Source organism: Geosmithia morbida, assembly GCF_012550715.1.
Source record: "Geosmithia morbida isolate 1262 chromosome Unknown scaffold_6, whole genome shotgun sequence".
In the NCBI taxonomy this organism is placed as follows: Eukaryota; Fungi; Ascomycota; class Sordariomycetes; order Hypocreales; family Bionectriaceae; genus Geosmithia; species Geosmithia morbida.
In genome coordinates, this window is record NW_023336193.1 from 692369 (window position 1) to 710571 (window position 18203).

The window sequence follows — 18203 nt, forward strand, 5'->3', positions numbered from 1 at the left end:
GATCAATACTTCAGGTAAACACTCGCAAGAACCATAAGAAAAGAATATTGCATTAAAAATGGTAAAAAGCACCCATCTCTCGAATTCTGATCCACGGAACACAAATACGTAATCGGATTAGGTACCTACGCATAACTTTGGCACAAGGTTTCGAGGTTGTTTTACAGGGTAAGCCAGATCCAACAGAACATGGATTAATAAGTAGCGCCACCACCTCAAACATCGAGTGGCAAGAAGAGAGACTACACACGACACACACAAACGCACAAGACAATGGTGGAAGATTTTTATTCACCCTCTCTCCTAAAACACCTTGATATGCCCTTCATGCAGTCGAGGAGATACAGTACGACATCTACGGCCGTCGACACGGTCGACACACTTCGTCTGACGCCCTCCGACAACTACCGAGTCTGTCGGCCCCCATCCGAAACCTCTCCCAACAATGCCCGTAATGGCAAGGCCGCTGGTCCAGTTCCAGCCGCCTCTTCCCCTCCGGAAACGATAAGGAGGCGAAGCAGTAGGAGGCTATCGACACCATCTTCACGGCCCAACAACAACGACAACAACAACGATAACAACAACAACGACAACAACAGCAACAACAACAACAGCAGCAGCAGCAGCTACAGCAGCAATGACAGTAGCATCTCTTTTGCCTTAACGGGGTCATCATCATCCCTAGCAGTAGCACCGCCAACTCCACAGCATGCATCATCTGCCGCTGCCACTGCCGCCGCCGCCGCCGTCGCCAGCCCCCCCCCGCCTCCGCGAGAGTGGCCCCAGGACGATATCACGTTGCCTAGTCTGACGTTCGTCACCAACGCTGATTTAGACGAACTGTTTGGCGAGGACGACCATTTCCTCCGCGACTTGGCAACCAACGACTATTCATCGCCCTCTACTTATCCATCATTCACTACTGCGTACACCTCCGCCGATAACAGCAACTACCACCGTGAAACAGAACCATCTACCTCTGCTGCTCACGGTCACCATAACAACAACGACATCCCCCCTCCTTCTCATCCGGTATCGCTCACTTCTCGTCCCTCGGCATCGACATCCTTTGACTCCTTTCGTATCTTCAACACCGGACCCGACACAGCCACCATATCCCAGAACATCGGCGACGGTTTAGACGACGACGTCACCATGTCGCCCTCCGCACATGTATCCAACAAGAGACGTCGGGCACCAGACGGGGAATCATCGGCAAAGCGGGGCAACTTTGTAAATCTAGACGGCGACGACGACGACGACGACAACCCCTTCCGTGTCACCCCCGTCAGGCGACAACATGGCATGACCGCAGCAGCAGGAGGAGGACGGGGTGGCACCTACATGATCGACCTCACGGCACCTCCAGCACCGCAGGCACCGTCAGCACGAGACGAGCAGCAGCAAGAGCCGGAGAATGGAAGCAGCAGCAGCAGCACCAAACTGACTAAGCTATCAGCTTTCCAGTGTGCAATCTGCATGGATGATGCTGCTTCTCTAACCGTCACACATTGTGGTACGTTCTCAAAGTCTCCAAGGCAATTCAACACGGCGGAAATACCAATACTGACGCTATTGCGAAAACAAGGCCATCTATACTGTGCAGAGTGCCTACATTCATCCCTCCACGTCGAGACGACGAGGGGTAGATGTCCAATGTGTCGCGCAAAGCTCGACGTAAAGCCCCGCTCCCAGTACACCACCAAGACCAAGGGTTTCTACCCCCTCGAGCTGAAACTCATGACCAAGACGAGGAAGGGGAAACGCAAGGCAGACAACATCACTTGACCTCGGGTACGGTCCTCATCTCTCTTAATTGTTCTTTCATCTTGCATCATGATTTGCGTCTTCTTCACATGCCACATAACTTTCCTTTCTCTGTTTTTGCATGGATTCGGCGTCTTGATGGATAGGAAGGGAGTGGGATGAGGGGTGAATGATGAAAATGGAGTTCATTTTTTTTCTTCTCTTTTCTTTTCCCGTTTTTATCTTCTCTTCAACTACCAGACAAAGCGACATTCATGACTTGTCTTCTTCTCTCTCTCTTTTTGTACACGGATACACCCATAGATGATGATACACACAATGTGCCTGGGCGACCCTCCCCTATGCGCAGATGCGCAGAGATATTTTCTGCCCCGTCTTTTCTTTACCAACGCCTTCACCTCAACCCCAAAAGAGTGTCTAGACTGATTTTCTTTTCTTGAAAAAAAAGGATACCCACATATCTTGATCGCCAACCCCCCCAAAAAAAAGTCTTGAGGGGAGAAAAAAATTGCATATTGCTTATTACAAAAAATACCAACGCCCAACCCCCTCTTGACAGATGAGATTTCCTTAGTGGAAGAGCACCTCGTTCTGTTTCTTAATCTGCTGTACCGTCTCATCCTCAAACTAATCAAGAATTAGCAGACCGTATGAATGGAAGAAGAATCGGGAGGGAAAGAGAAACGTACCTCGAGGAATCCTGTAGCGGCAATCAAGATGATCAACCCATCGGCCAGATCCTCCACCTTTTCCTCCAGACCCCGATCGACGACTCCAGCCCCGATACCGGCGCTGCGCTTCAGCACGTGCGTCACCAGCATGCGGTGGTCCGAGAGGAACTTGCGGCCTTGCACCACGTTATGGCTGCCGCGGCTCAGCAGCGCTGCGCCGATGATGCGCACCGTCTTGGCCAGAAGGTCGTAATGCTGCTCCAGAGCGCGCGGGTTGCCCTGGCGGATCTGCAGCTCCGGGTCGGCCACGAATAGGCCCGACGTCTCAAGGGCGCGCAGCAGGTTGGCGTGCAAGATATGCTTTGCCCCGGCGCGCGTTTGGGCCAGTTGCTGGAACAGGGCCAGACGGGCGTTTTGGAAGTTCTCTCGGTCCTTGTAGCCTGTGCAGATCACAACATGGTCAGTCCGCATACATTTTGCTCAGATGATTAAGAGGCGAGGGAGAGAGAAAGAGTGTATCAACCATACCAGAGGAAAACACGTCTTGCCACTCTTGCATGACGTTGCGGAGAGAGTCGACGAGTACGCCGATAAAGTTGAGCCTGTTGAGCGTGTCGACAACATGCGTATCGCCATCCTTGTGGTCAAGGTTGACCAGCGTGCCGAGCAGGATCAGTGCCGCCGTCTGGCAGGTGGGCTCTCCACCGTAAGCATCGTCGCAGATGACATTGATCAGTCGTTCACCATACACCCGCACCGCCTTGACCGACTTGGTTCGGCTCTGAGTCAGATGCCCCCCGTCCGGCATGCCCGTGAGGTACCGATAGCAGATCTCGTAGTACACGGCCCGCAGCTCCGACGTGCCTGCCCACTTGCCGATGGCCTGCAGGCAGATCTGGAAGACCTGGTACAGCTTGTCGCTGATCAGATTGCCAATGGCCACCGAGGGTCTGTCCAGAAGGTCCGACGTCGTCTGGCACAGCTTGGAGAGGAGCACCTTGGACAGCTTGGCTAATTCCATGGCCTCCTCCGGGCGGTCGGCTGCGTACATCTCTAGGCTAGGGAGCGTGGCCTGGAGCGCCTGCAGGAAGAATGAGGTCTGCGCCGTGCCCTTGAAGTCGTTGCACTCCACCATGACGAGGAGCAGCTTGATCCATGTCCTGAGCACCTTGAGGCACTGCGTAGCAACCTGCTTCTCGCGGTTCAGAGACAAGAGGTACTGCATAATAGCCGCCTCTTCGTCGTCCATGCTCGCCGCCTCAGCCGCTGTAACAACGATGCCCTGGCTCTGGGTTTCGCTGCGCTTCAGAAGCAGGACTTCCTCGACACGAGCCATGTTGTAGACCGGGTTCCCGTCGGCATCCTGTTCTAAGCAAACGGATAGATCTAGGCCCTGGTGGTACTCGAGCGGTCCCATTTCGAGATTCCAGACACCCGGCGGAAGGTGGAAGTCGTAGAGGTCGAATATCGTAGGCGCCGGGATGGGCTCGTTGCCCTCGCCAATGATTTGCCCGTTGAGCGCCTCGAATATACGCCTTTTAACACTCGGCATCCTGCCTTGCGATATCATGCAGAGCTCCATGGCAATGTACTCGAGCGTCATGCTCCGCAGCGCCAGAAGGTCAAGAAGCGTAACCGAGCCGTCAGTCAGCAGAAATTCGGGGCTCAAAACGCTTTGTCCCTCCCATGTCAGGTCTGGCTGGATGATAGTTTCGCGTATCAAGAGGTGAAAAAGGAACTCGTTATCCCGTAGCTCCTGTATCACCAGTGACGACGACAGTGGTGACGTCCAGAGGACCTGTAGGATCCGCATGGCGCGCGATTTCAATGCGACGAGCCACTGTCGGACCCCTTCGGCTTCGCTAGATGGGGTTTCCAACACAAGGCGCAGAAGGCCGTGGAAGAGCGATGATTGGGATTCGAACAAGCTGTTACTCTCAACAGACAATGAATCGACATCGCACTTGAACCCGAGAAGGAGATGAGCAATCGTGGGCTCCCTGGGCGTCTCACGGAGGCAGTAGTAGAGAAAGTCGAGGATGTAGATTTTGGTCATATAGCTTGGTGACTCTTCCTTGCGCACCAGGTCAAGAGGAGCAGTTATCTCCGAGATGAACGACCGCGCAATCGACTCGTGCTCTTCGTTAGCCTCCATGGCCACAATCGCCTTGTTGCGATGGTTCTGTCGGCCTGCTGCGGACCAGAGGGAGGTAATCTTGGATGATGACGACATCCTCTCCAGTAGCTTCAGGCATGCTAAAGTAAGCTCTGGATGCCCAATTCCGCAGCAGTTGCCCAGGTCAACCACAAGATTCAGTCTCGTTACCAAGCTATCCTCGAATGATGCATAGGCAGCTTTGGCAACGGGTTGATGCCGGGCGCCAGCCTGAGCTCTGATGATAGGTCTCACAAGATCAAGGTATGTTGCCTGGAGGTCCAGGACCTTGGAGATGACATCGACAGCACGCAGGATGCCAAGGATGAGAGGGGAGTCAGGCGTGGCGTTGCCCAGATCAATCGGTTCTTGGTGAATTGTGTTGTACAGGGCCGCCATGACCTTATCGCTGTACATCCACTCCATGACCCTGGCGAATGGGTGCATGCGAACATACGTTGCCAGGTCCGAGGTGGAGACGATCGAGTCGATCATGATATTTGTCTCGTTGGCCATGATAATCAGGTCTTCGTTGAATGTGGCCAGACATGTCATCATGAAGTCGAGGCAGCCAAGTCGGAGGACCCGGGTTTGATGAACATCTTGAATTTCGCTCGATTTCGCCGCGAAGACGTTTCCAACAACATAGTCGACGTAGACTTCGATACCAGGTGCACGGAAGGCTGAGCCCAGGGTCTCAGGGAAGGGCAGTGCGTCATTCAGGGGACTACTGTCAATGGAAGGCGAGACAAGAGAGAGGAGCAGTCGGATCAGCGAATCGGAATCTTCGAAGCCGCGGCTCATCTCATCAAAGGTCTTCTCCATGGAAGATGAAGGAGTCTGACTAGCTTGGCGGTGATACCCAGCCAGAGATGTCGCGTAGCCACCAGTAGCCCATATGTCCAGGCAGTTCCACATAGTATGGCCCTCGGCAGTCGTCTTCCTCGTCATCAAAGCCCCAAGTGCCATAAAGCTGCAGCCTCGTAGTTGAGGGCGAATATGTGTGCTAGCCAGCTCCAGGATCGACTCTACCAGGTTGAAGGAAGAGTTCTGGAGGAGGAAAATGCGCGCCGTCTCGTTTTCGGTCGCCAGCTTGGCCACAAGCCTCAGATACGACTCCAGCATCATGGTCGATTCTGGCTCCTTCTCCACAAGGTCCTGCGTAGGCTTACCACCCCGGTACCTCACTGATTGGGCTTGTGAAGGCTTCTGCTTTGCTTTGTCTAAGAAGAACTTAAGTTCCCTGAAGATTTGGGTCCAGGTGAGGGATTGCGACTTCCGCATCTTTCCAGACGAGTGATGCCCCTCATCCAGAAGGAAGATGTGCGCGTTGCCGGCGCACTCATCGTCACCAGAGATGGCTTGGAGCATCTCGCAAAATGCCGTGACAAGGGGTGTCGATGCTCTCCTTGATGCCCAGTGGAGGAAACCGTTCAGATTGCTCTCTGGATCCCGCCAAAAGTCCATGGCAGCGTCAGGGCGGTCTTCGTAGGCGTACGCAATGATGAGCAGGAATCGTTCAAGGTCGAGGTCCTGCTCATGTGTCTGGCTAAGCTGCCGCTGCTCGTCTTCCTCGACTCGAAGGCGGCGGAGAACATCGGGTAGGTTGCTTATGAAGGTGTCAATGTACACTTCGAGCTGCGAGACCAGGCTGAGGCGAAAGAAATCGGAAAATTGTACTGGATCGGGTCCCAAGGTTGGTGACTTCCTTTGTAGCCATCGATGCATTTCAGCTCGCACAGAGTCGTGCCAGTCAGGAGGTCGTGCATCGCCAGCTACCGAGAGCAGGAAGTCGAATGCTCCTTCCTTGAGGGAATCTTGGAACATCTTTGCCCGTTGGCGATCCTCTGCTAATATGTCAGCGTTTGTAAAGTAGAACGGGAACAGCCTACGCACCTTCGTCCAAGTCCGTGTTGGGTGGGATGGCTGCCTCCGGGGGGTCATCTAGGTAAAACCCGCTGTATTCTACAAGCCACCAGGATCTGACTGCAGCTTGGAAGTATGGTAGGCCCCAAGCTGGTTCACCAGCCGCAGGGAATAGTTGGTCGTTAAGCTCGCGAACCTTGATGAGATCATATCCTCCATCAACTGACCCGAATGCTGTCATATAGGCGCCGATGGCCGGTACGAGGTGAACTAGCAAACTGTCAGTACGAATCCGGGAGGACTGGCCTTTCATGTAACAAACCTAATAGGTTGTCATATCTGTCCACGCGACGCAGGGATGCCATGAACTCGGTGAAGTCTGAGACGTCGGCCTGTCTCTTCTCTACACTTTTGCTCAGGATGATGGCCAGTAGCTCATGCTGCTGTATTAGGCTGACGCGGGAGAATTCTATGGTCTCCGCCTCCTCAGACATGGCACCGGGTCGGTTCTGACCGAGCGCCTGGGCGGCGGAAATCTTATCGCCAAGCTTCTGCAGCCAGTTCTTGGTTGTCTGCATTATCGACATGCACCGAGGCACTAAGCGCTGACCAGCATTTGCGGCGCCGGGGGCTGTATTGAAGATGCGCTCAAAGACGTAGACTTGTGCCGCTTCGAGTGACTGTGAGCTGTCCTCCCTGTCATCCTCATCGCTGTCCATCTCGAGCAGCAGGCGCAACGCGTCGAGTGCAAACTTGCGCTGCTGATGGAAACGGATGATGCCGCATTCGAGTAGAGACCGGCCTAGGGTCTCCATGTCACTCTGAGCTTCTAGGAGGAAGCGGGCTGCCTCAAGCTCATCGAGGTCAACCTCGTCCGCGAACGCGAAAGTGGCTTGCTGAAAGTAGTCGTTGATCGTGTATTCATCGCCATCTACCGTGATTTTGCCTGTGAAAGTTTAGCCATTGCGCTCCGTAGGAGCGAGACAGCAGAGAATATGGTCACACCTTTTTGAACTGTACTTCGGCTGTCTTGGCATTTTGATTTCCTCGACCATATCCTCTGAAGTTCGCCTTCGAAGGCCTCGACAAAGATGCCGTTCTCCAAAGTCTCTGCGATCCCAGCGCGTCCTTCGCGCACGGCTAAGAGCTCCTGGTGGAACGCCTGAAGAACGTCTAACGTCGGAAACTCGGCCATTCTGATGATTCAAGGCTGTCGCATGTTGTTACGGTAGACGTGATGGGAAATGCAGGGCTCAGTTTGGGTTCGATATCGCGTTGTCGTCGGGCTAAGGTGGATTGTGTCGACTCGGTAGAGCTTAGGCTGTAGCGACACCGGGATCAGAAGAGCACGACCTCGTTGGAGAGCGCGAGCTTGAGCGCATCTGACCCTTGACACCTATAATTCACAATCCTTGGCGTTCAGTCGTGGTAGTGAATAGGCAATGGCGGATATGCAGTGGTGATCTGGTCGTCGTCGTCAATGGCAGCTTTTTTTTTTGGTCATGGAAAGAAGGTCCATAGTAAACAACTGCTACGGCGGGCGGTGAGCTGTTCTGCCAAAGCCTGCCAGATTAGGCGCTGTACAAGCTGGGTAGGTGGGCGTTGCTTCAGTGGCTCTTAGCGCACCTGCATCAGAGCTCCAGCTGGCCGGCAGGAGGCAACAGAACAGCGCGGGGCGTTCCTTCCCGCCCAAGTGTGCCTGGAAATGGTGGATACCTCAGGCCGGGAACAAAGCTCCAGCACAGCTTTCTTCCAACTTCGCCGATGGGTTGGATACCTGCTTGAAGCTGTAATCGCCAGGAAAGGCGATTTATTGGATACTGTACGATTACTATCTTCTACTGTAACCTGTCGGATTTGTTCTTATGCTCTGCATCCACATCATCGCCCTGACGCGTCGTCTTGACCTGTCTGTCATCCGTGTAACCGCTGGTGGCCGGTCGCCATTAAATGCAACCACACCTGGAACAAACACCGTGTGACGGAGGCCAGTAATTCTGGTCCCAGTACTGGCATAATGTCGTCTCACAAGTCCACCGTCATGAGCCTTGCCAGTTAGTGGAAGCTCAATAAGTTGGGGTTCCTGGACTCATGTTAACATATTCGCAGGGGATGTCAAGTCTGCTTCACTTAAGGACCGCGAGAAGGCCATAGACGGTAGGCTTCTTCTTCCTGCAGAGTTCACCGTGCCGGATTTCCTTGACTGATGACGGCCTCTAGAGCTCACAAATCTCCTGAATCCACGAAATAGGTCGTCCGCTCTGTATGTCTTAAGCATTCCGTCCCGGGCCGTCGCCTTTCATGTCTAACTCGCAGTAGCGCCGATCTAGGGGACAAGGGCTATCACGAAATCTTCGAGGCCATCTTCAGTTTCGTTCTCCGCGAGAAACCCAGCCTATATGATAAACGGAAATCACAGGCCACCTCGAGCGCTGCTTCCTCCCGCCTCTCGAAATGTGCTGCCGCCGTGAGAATGGCCGTCGGCCGTGGCACCTCCAAGTTGGGACCGAAAACGTTGCAGGCCGTTATTGATCACATCACTCAAGTATTGCCAGGTCCCAACGATGATTTTGTAATGCCTCTTCTCCAAGATTACGTCAAAGCGTTGGCGGAACTCCTCTCACACTCAGCTCACGTCGAGCTACTTGCTCGTAAGGACGGTGCCCCGTGGAAGGCCTGTGTGGATTTCTTCCTTGAGCTCATGGCGCATGTGCTCCCCGAAGAAGGGGATTTCTCCGCATTTTCGTCTAGAGCTTCACCTGTCCCGGAACCATTGGTATTGAGATCCACTGCAAAGGCAGACTCTTCCACACCGATTCAGAGGCGGGCGGGACAAGGCGAAGGGGGCCCACTAAGAGATTCATTGGAGGGTCTTCGATATCTAGTCCAGGGCGCCAATGCCCCGATTCTACAACGATCCAGAGAGGTAGTCGATACTGCTCTCAGGGCACTCAAAGTTAAACATTTGAGTCTTGGTGCTGTCCAGACTCTTTGCTTCGCCATCCTGAACACAGTGTTCTCCAGCCTCCAGGGCGAAGAACGCGAACAGGCCAGTTCATTAGTCAAGGGCGTTGTTCCTCTGATGGCTTACTGGTGGAAGGCGGATAAGGTGTCGCAAGACGAGCTTATCAGAGCACTTAGGAACGAGATATCCAAGTGTATTTTCCTCACCCACCTCTACCTCGAGTTCTTGACCCTTGGCCACAATGATGGATGGACCTTTGCCAGTGTCCTGGAGGATCTGGCAGACCAATTGTGGCAAGAATACTCAAAGAGGAGCGAAGCCGTCCGCCTGCAACTAATCGATGTTACCTTCTCGTTATCCTCTTTGCCTGGCAATCACATGCGGAACTCTCTCTTTGGGCTTCGGCCACACAATATCGAGGGAGAAGGCTACTGGGCTCTTGTCCAGAATCTGGCAATCTTGGAGTCGATTCTTCTAAGGTCAAGTAGACGGGCAGACGGCCGATCTGGCGGCAATGATGAACAGCCCCGAAAAAAGCGACGCACCCAGGAAGAATTTAGCAGGCTACGGACAAAGCTCAAATCAAAGCACACCGGAACTCGCCGTACAGCCCTTCAAATGGTGCCTTTTCTGCTCGATACAAACGCTCTAGGTGAGAATGAAACTGCTGAGCTACTCGGGGAGCTCGTTGTTCTTGGATCCGACAAGGACGCCATCAATTCTTCCTGGGCTCTTATAGCTTGTGCTCGGTACAGCCTCCAACTCCACTTTTGTCCTAATTCTTAAGATCGAATCTGACCTCTTTAGGTGTGCTTTGGGAACCAACTCGCCCAGTACTACGGATACGTGGAGGCGAGTTTGGCACCTTGCCACAAGGGCCGTTAGCCTTCCTGGGACAAGCAGGGCGGCTTGTGCTCTGGTCCGCGTTATATTAGAATCTCAGCTTTTGCCTTATCATACGCTGTCAGAAGAAGTCAACAACATTGTTACCACAGCAGATGTGAATGGCCCGGCGATTTTGTCTGACACGTCGTTGGCACTGATGTTCCGAATGTTCCATATTCGCAACATCAGACTTCCAAACGCCAGCCAGAGCACATGCAACTATATCATCCGGTGGATGTTTCTACGATGGAATCCAGGTAGGCGATACTCCAACGGCTTTGCAGGGATAGAGCTAATATTACTTACCTCGCCAGGCGAACTTTCATTTGCATCATTCCACTCAATCCATGTCCATCCTTTCGACTTTGTCAACCTTCTCAGAGCTTGCTGTGGAATGGCACCACTTCCACCAGGAGGGCCCGTGGCTGTGACCGGCGGGTCATTGCGTGAGACCTGGAGATTACACGAAGATATCGGACCCTTTGTCCGATATCTCCTCCTTCTTTCTCCTATTGGAGAACCACTACCAGGCCATCTGGACCCTCATCTGGTTTCATCACCACCACTGACTGATCCAAATAGCTTCCATGCATCAAAGAAGCTTATCCTGGAGCTCTTTTCACCCAAGCTCAGAGAACTTGATGAACTATGTCTCTCGTGGTCCAAAAAGACCTACGAGGGTGGAACACAGATATCTGTTGAACGTTTCCAGGGTCTTCTTTCCGCCGTCATCATTGGGGCCATGCTGATACCCCAGATCTCGGGCCTCGATTATACACCTTCTTCCACAGTGGAGTCCGACCTTCTGGTCCTGGCTGAAAAGAGCTTGAGGCTTGCATCTACTTCAGTCGAGCCTCCGGCATTCGTAGACTGTACCCTGCGGCTTGTACGGCCGTGTATACCTATGTTCTCTGCTGCATCTCTGGACAAACTGGACAAAGAGGCTCCCGCACTTCTCAACCTTCTGGTCAGGATACACAGCACTATGGATCAGATGGAATCTTACCAGGCATCTGGAAACAGCTGTGACATCATGGATATTGACCAGGATTTTGATTCCCAAGTCAGTAGAGCCAGTGCCACTTCTGGGCCCGTCACCGCCATCCCGAGGAAAATCACACGACTCGAAGTCGACTCCAGATCGTTTTATATGGACACAAAAGTGCGGATGGAATTCTTGAGGGTTATCAAGGATGCAGAGGGACAGATCGGACTGCTCCCGAGCCAATTTATCGACGAGTTGATCGCCATGTCGAATGAGGACCTCTTGTTATGTCAACGAGTCCTGGTCGACATATTCAAATCCGACCTGGCTGCAAGTCACGATTCGGTTGTAAAGGTCATCAAGCGGCTGGGAGCGGTGATGTCGGAGTCGGATTACCGATGCTGCGAGATTGCTTTGACGCTCTGCATTGATGTTATGGAGGGCTCAAGCAAGGTATGGCTTGATGACACACAAGATCTGGCGGCAGATGTTGGGGACCTGTATGTGCACTTCGTCCGGCGCTGTTTGCCATCAAACATCTTGTCGGCCAAGGCCCACATTTCACTGGTTAATTTATTGCTAACCCTGCTGCGCGTGGATCATGAGTACGGGAATGACATGGGCGTCGAGTCTTGCCGGACGTCACTGCTTTATATCCTGGAGATGGCCCCGATGGAGGTCAAATACTTCATTGGACGAAAGATTGCCTGTGTGTTTGAGCTGTATGTCCTGAAGCTTCACGACGATGTGTTCGTGGACGTGCTTGCTAGCCTTCCGAAAGACCAGGACAATGCTGCAGGCATCGCCTTCCGACTACTGGTACTGTCGAAACTAGCTTGTCGGTGGCCTACTTTGCTTCGCAGATGTACTTATCATATCTTTGAAACGCCTGGGAAGATTGAGTGTTCGGCAGATCATGCCACCCGATGCCTCGCCGATGTCTCCGAGGCTCTTGATCTGGACACACCAAAGGAGCTATTTGGCCTGTTCTCTCGCCAGCTTCTCTATACCTGGCTCGAAGAGGACAGTATCGATACGCTCCCTTATTCTGTTTTTGGGTTTGACTCCCTCGCCGATCTTCTTCGCTCTTTCCAAGCCGAGGCCCTGGGATTGATCATCATGAGAGGCCAAGATGAGACAAGCGCGAGCATGGCCAAATGCATTGGGGTTCGGGAGAGCGATCTTCTTAATAAGAATTTTGCCACATCAATGGCCTACAGCATGATGTACGGAGATGCGTTTGAGGGAGGCAACGAAAGACGAGGCGAGAAGTACATTGAGAGAAAGCTGAGCAGCCAAATCTTTATGGAAGCAAAGTACACCAACTTTGTTGACATCGTTGCCATCTTCTTCGACCTGATCGACCAGGACAACCCGATAGAGAAGACTTTCCGAAGACAGGACGATCTTATGTATGCTGCCGAGATCATGCAAAGGATGAAAGGCATATCCCATTCAGACTCGGAGCTGCCACCGAACCAACAGCCCATGTTCAAGGCGAGATATCTGATTGTGGAGATTCGTCGCCTTTGCGAGAACATGCTGTTTGACTTTGACGATCTTTGGACACCTGCACTTGTTTCATTGATTGCTAGAAAGCTTCTCAACACAGTGCATCCTGCCCTAGGCTCACTGCATGCGTGCTCGGTTCTCCGCAAGATTCGGATCCTCATTTGCTTGGCTGGGCCGATCGCCATCAATTCACATTGCTTAGAGCTTCTACTCAACTCAACCAGAAGCTTCCTTGTTGATCCGGAATGTGCTGATGACGCGCTAGGTGTTAGCCATTATCTCCTGTATGAGGGAGTTGAATATCTCAGCCAAACTCCCTCCTTTGTTGCCGGATATGCGCTGTCAACCTTGGCTTCTTTGAGGGTGTTTCTGGAGTCGAGTCAGTCTAGCACGACACAGAAGGAGCAGTTCAAAGCCACCATGAGCAAGGCAAAGCAGTTTCACTCGTGGTTCACCGAGTACTTGGCGAGTTACGACTCGGCATCGTTTACGAGTACATCACAGAGAGATCTGTTCAAGTCTATCACAGAGTCGGCGGCACACGTTCAATCGTCCGGGAATGCTACCAAAGGAACGGCCGAAAGCAAGCTCTTGTTGTACATTCTCATGGACGGTGCCTCCCATGACCAACTCCTCAATGAATCCGCACGCGACGTGGCGCTTGGGATCTTGTGTAACGACTTTACTATTCCTTCGCGTGCTCTCGATGACGTTGTGGACAACGATGGCGCCGCCGTTCAATTCGCTGCTGAGATATGGAAGAGCTGCAGGGTACACAACCTCAGCGAGAGCTATCTTTCGTGGGCTGGCAGGGTCATGGGAAGGTCTTTCGCGGCAAGTGGTAAAATTCCGGAAGGAATCCTCCGCGAGACTCAGCTTTCCCAGTACCGGAACATAGCCAGCGGATCTAACGCGTCTGAAAGGGGGCTGTTGAATCTCCTACAGCAGCTGACGTCGAGCCCAGACTCGATCACGGCCGGCCTGGCGGAGACTGCGCTGCGGAAAGCACTATCACAGGCCGTATCTCAAAACGATGAGCCTTTGCTCATGGCCGCGCAGAAGACACTTAGGGAACCGCTCTATCTCGCCTCTCAGTGGGACAAATACCACCTGCCTCCCTCGGAAAACGACGGCACATTGCCATCAAGTAGCGACGGCGCTATCTGGACTGAGGAGGTATCATCTCCATCATGGCTGTCACAGCTCTGTATTCATCTCACACGCTCGGTCTCCGACTCAATCATTCTCTCAGCTCTTCCGCCAATATTCTCAAGAGTCGAGGGGTTTGCACAGAAGGCATTCCCGTTCCTGGTCCATTTAGTATTATGCTTCCAGCTCGACAAACAGCAATCTGTCAAGCGCCTGCTCTCTGGCGCGATGAGGAACTGGCTTGGGTCGAACGAGCTTGAAACCAAAGATGGCATGAAGCAGCTCCTAAACATGGTCTTGTATCTTCGGACTCAGGAGTACCCAAAGGAATCATCGATTGCAGATCGCACACACTGGCTGGATATTGATTATTCTCAGGCGGCATCAGCTGCGTGTCGCTGTGGCATGTACAAGACATCTCTTCTGTTTGCAGAGCTGGCCTCGTCCGAATCTACACGGTCATCAAGGAGATCGTCAGCCATAAGAGAAGAAAGTGTCAACGACACACTGCTGGCAGTCTTTGAGAATATCGACGACCCGGATGCTTATTATGGTCTCCCCGAAGACGCGAGCCTGTCCAAGGTTCTCTCTCGTGTCGAATATGAGAACGAAGGCATGAAGAGCCTGGCTTTTCGGGGCGCCCAGTACGATAGCCATCTACGGCAGCGAAACCCGTCCTCGGGTAGGGATGCGCAGTGTCTAGTGAAGACACTGAATACACTGGGACTATCCGGCCTTTCGAATTCCCTCCTGCAAACTCAGCAGAACATTGGTTCAACTCCATCGTCTCTGGAGAGTACATTCCACACGGCTCAGGCACTCGAGATGTGGAATCTTCCTGCACCTGTGGCGAGCGACCACCATGCAGTTGTGACATACAAGGCTTTCCAAAGCATGTATCAGGCGACAAGCGCTTCACTGGTTCAATCGACCATCTACGATGGGTTCAAGAGAACGATGCACGGACTGACGAACCAGGATCTCAATGCAACTGCGATCCGAAAACATCTCGGAGCATTGGCTACACTGGCTGACCTTGATGATTTGATGAACGTACGGGGCCCGTCGGAGATTGAAGAGATTCTAGACAAGTTCAAATCCCGCAGCGAGTGGATGAAACGCGGACTGTAAGCTACACCAAAGGTGTTGAGGGAAGGTATGAACGATGCTAACAATCTCTCAGCTACGATGACGTCAGTCAGATACTATCTTCACGAGGCACTGCTATGAGTATGCTATCACAAAACTCGCATCTAATCCAGAATGCAACGGTCTCGGTTGCGAAGTTCCGGGTATCTCAGATGCAATCCATGCTGCTGTCGGCTGGCATATACCGCTACTACCGAGCAGCGCAGGAGTCGATTAATGTGGCGACGACGCTCATGGGCCTGATACCCACTTGCGAAGAGCACGGTCTTGTTGTTGACGCTGCTGTCAAGGTTGAAGCGGCAAACTCGCTTTGGGACTATGGCGAGATGAGCACTTCAATCCGTATACTCCAAGGCATCGACCGCAGTTCGTCGCTCGTGAAACAGAGCATTCCCATCACCCGACCCGACCTGCTCTCTAAGATTGGGCACCAAGTATCAGTAGCCCGCCTGGAGAAACCCCAGGATATCCAGAAGAAGTATCTCGAGCCTGCGCTCAAGGAGCTCAGGGGCCGTAGCGAAGGAAGGGAGGCTGGATTGGTGTATCACCAATTTGCCATGTTCTGCGACGGGCAGCTCCAGGATCCCGCAAGTATGGAGGACCTCGCAAGACTCCAGAGCCTGAGAAAGGGAAAAAGTACGGAAGTGGAGCAGCTGAAGTCGCTGATCGACTCCGCCAAGAACAGCCAGCAGCGGATCCGGTACAATCACGTCCTGGCCAAGGAGAAGCAGTGGCTAAGCCTCGACGAGCAAGAACTACGGCGCGTGGAGCAGACACGGAGCGAGTTCGTGCGGCTCAGCTTGGAGAATTACCTGCTAGCACTCATTGCCTCGGATGACCACAACAAGGATGCGCTGCGCTTCATCGCTCTCTGGCTGGAGCGTTCGGCCGAGGACTCGACAAATAAGGCGGTTGTGAAGTATCTCCGGTCGGTGCCGACAAGGAAGTTTGCTACCTTGATGAACCAGCTCACATCTCGACTACAAGACCTGGACAACACGTTTCAAAAACTCCTCATGGAGCTCGTCTACAACATATGCGTCGACCACCCGTACCACGGCATGTATCAGATATGGTCAGGGACGAAGGCTAAGGCCCAGAGCGAGGATGAGGTAGCTCTCCAGCGCATCAGAGCGACGGAAAAGGTCCGCCAGCGGCTGACGGCTACCAAGTCAGTGGCGAATGCCTGGTTGTCGGTTGATAAGACGAGCAAGTACTACCACGCGCTTGCCATGGAAAAGAATGCGAGCAAGTACAAGTCGGGCATCAAAGTGAACCTCAAGGATTCGGTCGCGGCAAACAACTTGGTCAGCTGTCTCATGAGGTATCCCATCCCCCCGCCGACCATGGATATCGAGATATCCGTCACTAAGGAGTACTCCAACGTGCCGATGGTTGCCAAGCTGGAGCCGCAGATGACGATTGCGTCGGGAGTCAGTGCACCCAAGATCATCACAGCCGTGGGCACCGACGGTGTTCGGTACAAGCAGCTGGTCAAGGGCGGGCACGACGATCTGCGGCAGGACGCCATCATGGAGCAAGTGTTTGCGGCCGTGTCGGCGCTCTTGAAGCTGCACCGCGAGACGCAGCAACGTAGCCTTGGGATCCGGACATACAAGGTGCTGCCGCTGACGGCCACGTCCGGGCTGATTGAGTTTGTGCCCAACACGATACCGCTGCATGAATTCCTCATGCCAGCGCACGAGAGGTACTACCCGACGGATCTCAAGGGATCGCAATGCCGTAAGGAGATATTCAGGGTGCAGAACAATTCAACCGACACGCGTATCTCGACGTACCGCAAGGTGACGGACAAGTTCCACCCGGTGATGCGGTACTTCTTTATGGAGAACTTTGCAGACCCGGATGAGTGGTTCTACAAGAGGCTAGCCTACACGCGGACGACTGCAGCGATATCCATGCTGGGACACGTCCTCGGGCTAGGCGACCGGCACGGACACAATATCCTGCTGGACGCCAAGACGGGCGAGGTGGTGCATATCGACCTGGGAGTGGCGTTCGAAGCCGGGCGCATCCTCCCCGTTCCCGAGCTGGTGCCGTTCCGGCTGACGCGCGACATTGTGGATGGCATGGGCATGACCAAGACGGAGGGCGTGTTCCGGCGGTGCTGCGAGTTCACGCTCGATGCAATGCGCGAGGAGCAGTACTCGATCATGACGATACTCGACGTGCTCCGGTACGATCCCCTGTACACGTGGTCCATCTCGCCCCTGCGACTGGCCAAGCTGCAGAAGGCCAGGGAGAATGATGATGCGGTGCTGGACGAGGCCGACCAGAACGAGGCGGAAGCCAAGAAGGGGGGCAGCAAGGGCAGGAAGGGTGGCGACGTCAATGAGCCTTCCGAGGCTGACCGCGCGCTCGAGGTGGTACGGAAGAAGCTGTCCAAGACGCTGAGCGTGACGGCAACGGTGAACGACCTGATCAACCAGGCCATGGATGAGTGCAACCTGGCTATGCTGTATTCCGGTGAGTGATGACTCCATGTCTGGATCTACGGAGCTCTCCCACTAACGAGATGACAGGCTGGGCAGCATATGCGTGACGTGTAGCATGTATCGTCATAACATGGAGGGGATGGGCTTTACGCGCAGACTGGAGGAATGGCAGTCTCCATTGTCGATGCACGGTGAGAGGATGGTTGGTTTTTTTTTCATCAGAGGTTCATGTAATGATATAGAATAGAATTGGCGCTTTACTCTTGGAGACAGTAAAAGTATTGATTGCATGCGATGGTGACATTGGTTCTTACGTTCCCACTTCACATCATCCCTTCTCATCGATGATGCTTTTGTTTTCAAGATGATGCGAGACATACGAGCACGCAGCGTAAGATGAGAAATGGTTATGAAGCTTGTCAATAAGGTGTGTTTCGAGGGAGAATGCGCCTGGTTCCCCTCCTTTTTTTTATACCATTATTATTATTATTATTTTAATTTCCTCCAAAAATGCACCCAAATGATACCGGGTAGCTGGCGTCGGAGCTAAGAACGAAGAAGATGGTAGCTCCGGTTGCGCTTCGAGAGTGAGAGTGGGGGTGACGGTGGTGGTGGGAGGCACTGGGAGGGTGACATAGTAAAC

General features: G+C 53.3%; 3 protein-coding genes across 3 annotated transcripts; 2 read left to right on the forward strand and 1 right to left on the reverse strand.

Moving 5' to 3' along the window:
- Positions 1–327: 327 nt before the first annotated feature.
- Positions 328–1788, forward strand: GMORB2_6686 (E3 ubiquitin-protein ligase RNF5; the record flags this gene model as incomplete). Its single annotated transcript, XM_035468656.1, has 3 exons — positions 328–411; positions 709–1516; positions 1589–1788. The coding sequence occupies 3 exons, from the start codon at positions 328–330 to the stop codon at positions 1786–1788; spliced, it is 1092 nt and encodes a 363-aa protein (XP_035321790.1).
- Positions 1789–2405: 617 nt separating this feature from the next.
- GMORB2_6687 (nuclear pore complex protein Nup205) lies at positions 2406–7654 on the reverse strand (the record flags this gene model as incomplete). The annotated part of the gene is made up of 5 exons (XM_035468657.1): positions 2406–2878; positions 2967–6443; positions 6490–6729; positions 6782–7405; positions 7465–7654. 5 exons carry the CDS (start codon positions 7652–7654, stop codon positions 2406–2408), a joined length of 5004 nt encoding a protein of 1667 aa, XP_035321791.1.
- Positions 7655–8476: 822 nt separating this feature from the next.
- On the forward strand, positions 8477–17667 carry GMORB2_6688 (serine-protein kinase ATM; the record flags this gene model as incomplete). Its single annotated transcript, XM_035468658.1, has 7 exons — positions 8477–8513; positions 8569–8616; positions 8790–10166; positions 10499–10540; positions 10567–15082; positions 15139–17591; positions 17648–17667. 7 exons carry the CDS (start codon positions 8477–8479, stop codon positions 17665–17667), a joined length of 8493 nt encoding a protein of 2830 aa, XP_035321792.1.
- Between the last annotated feature and the right edge of the window lie 536 nt (positions 17668–18203).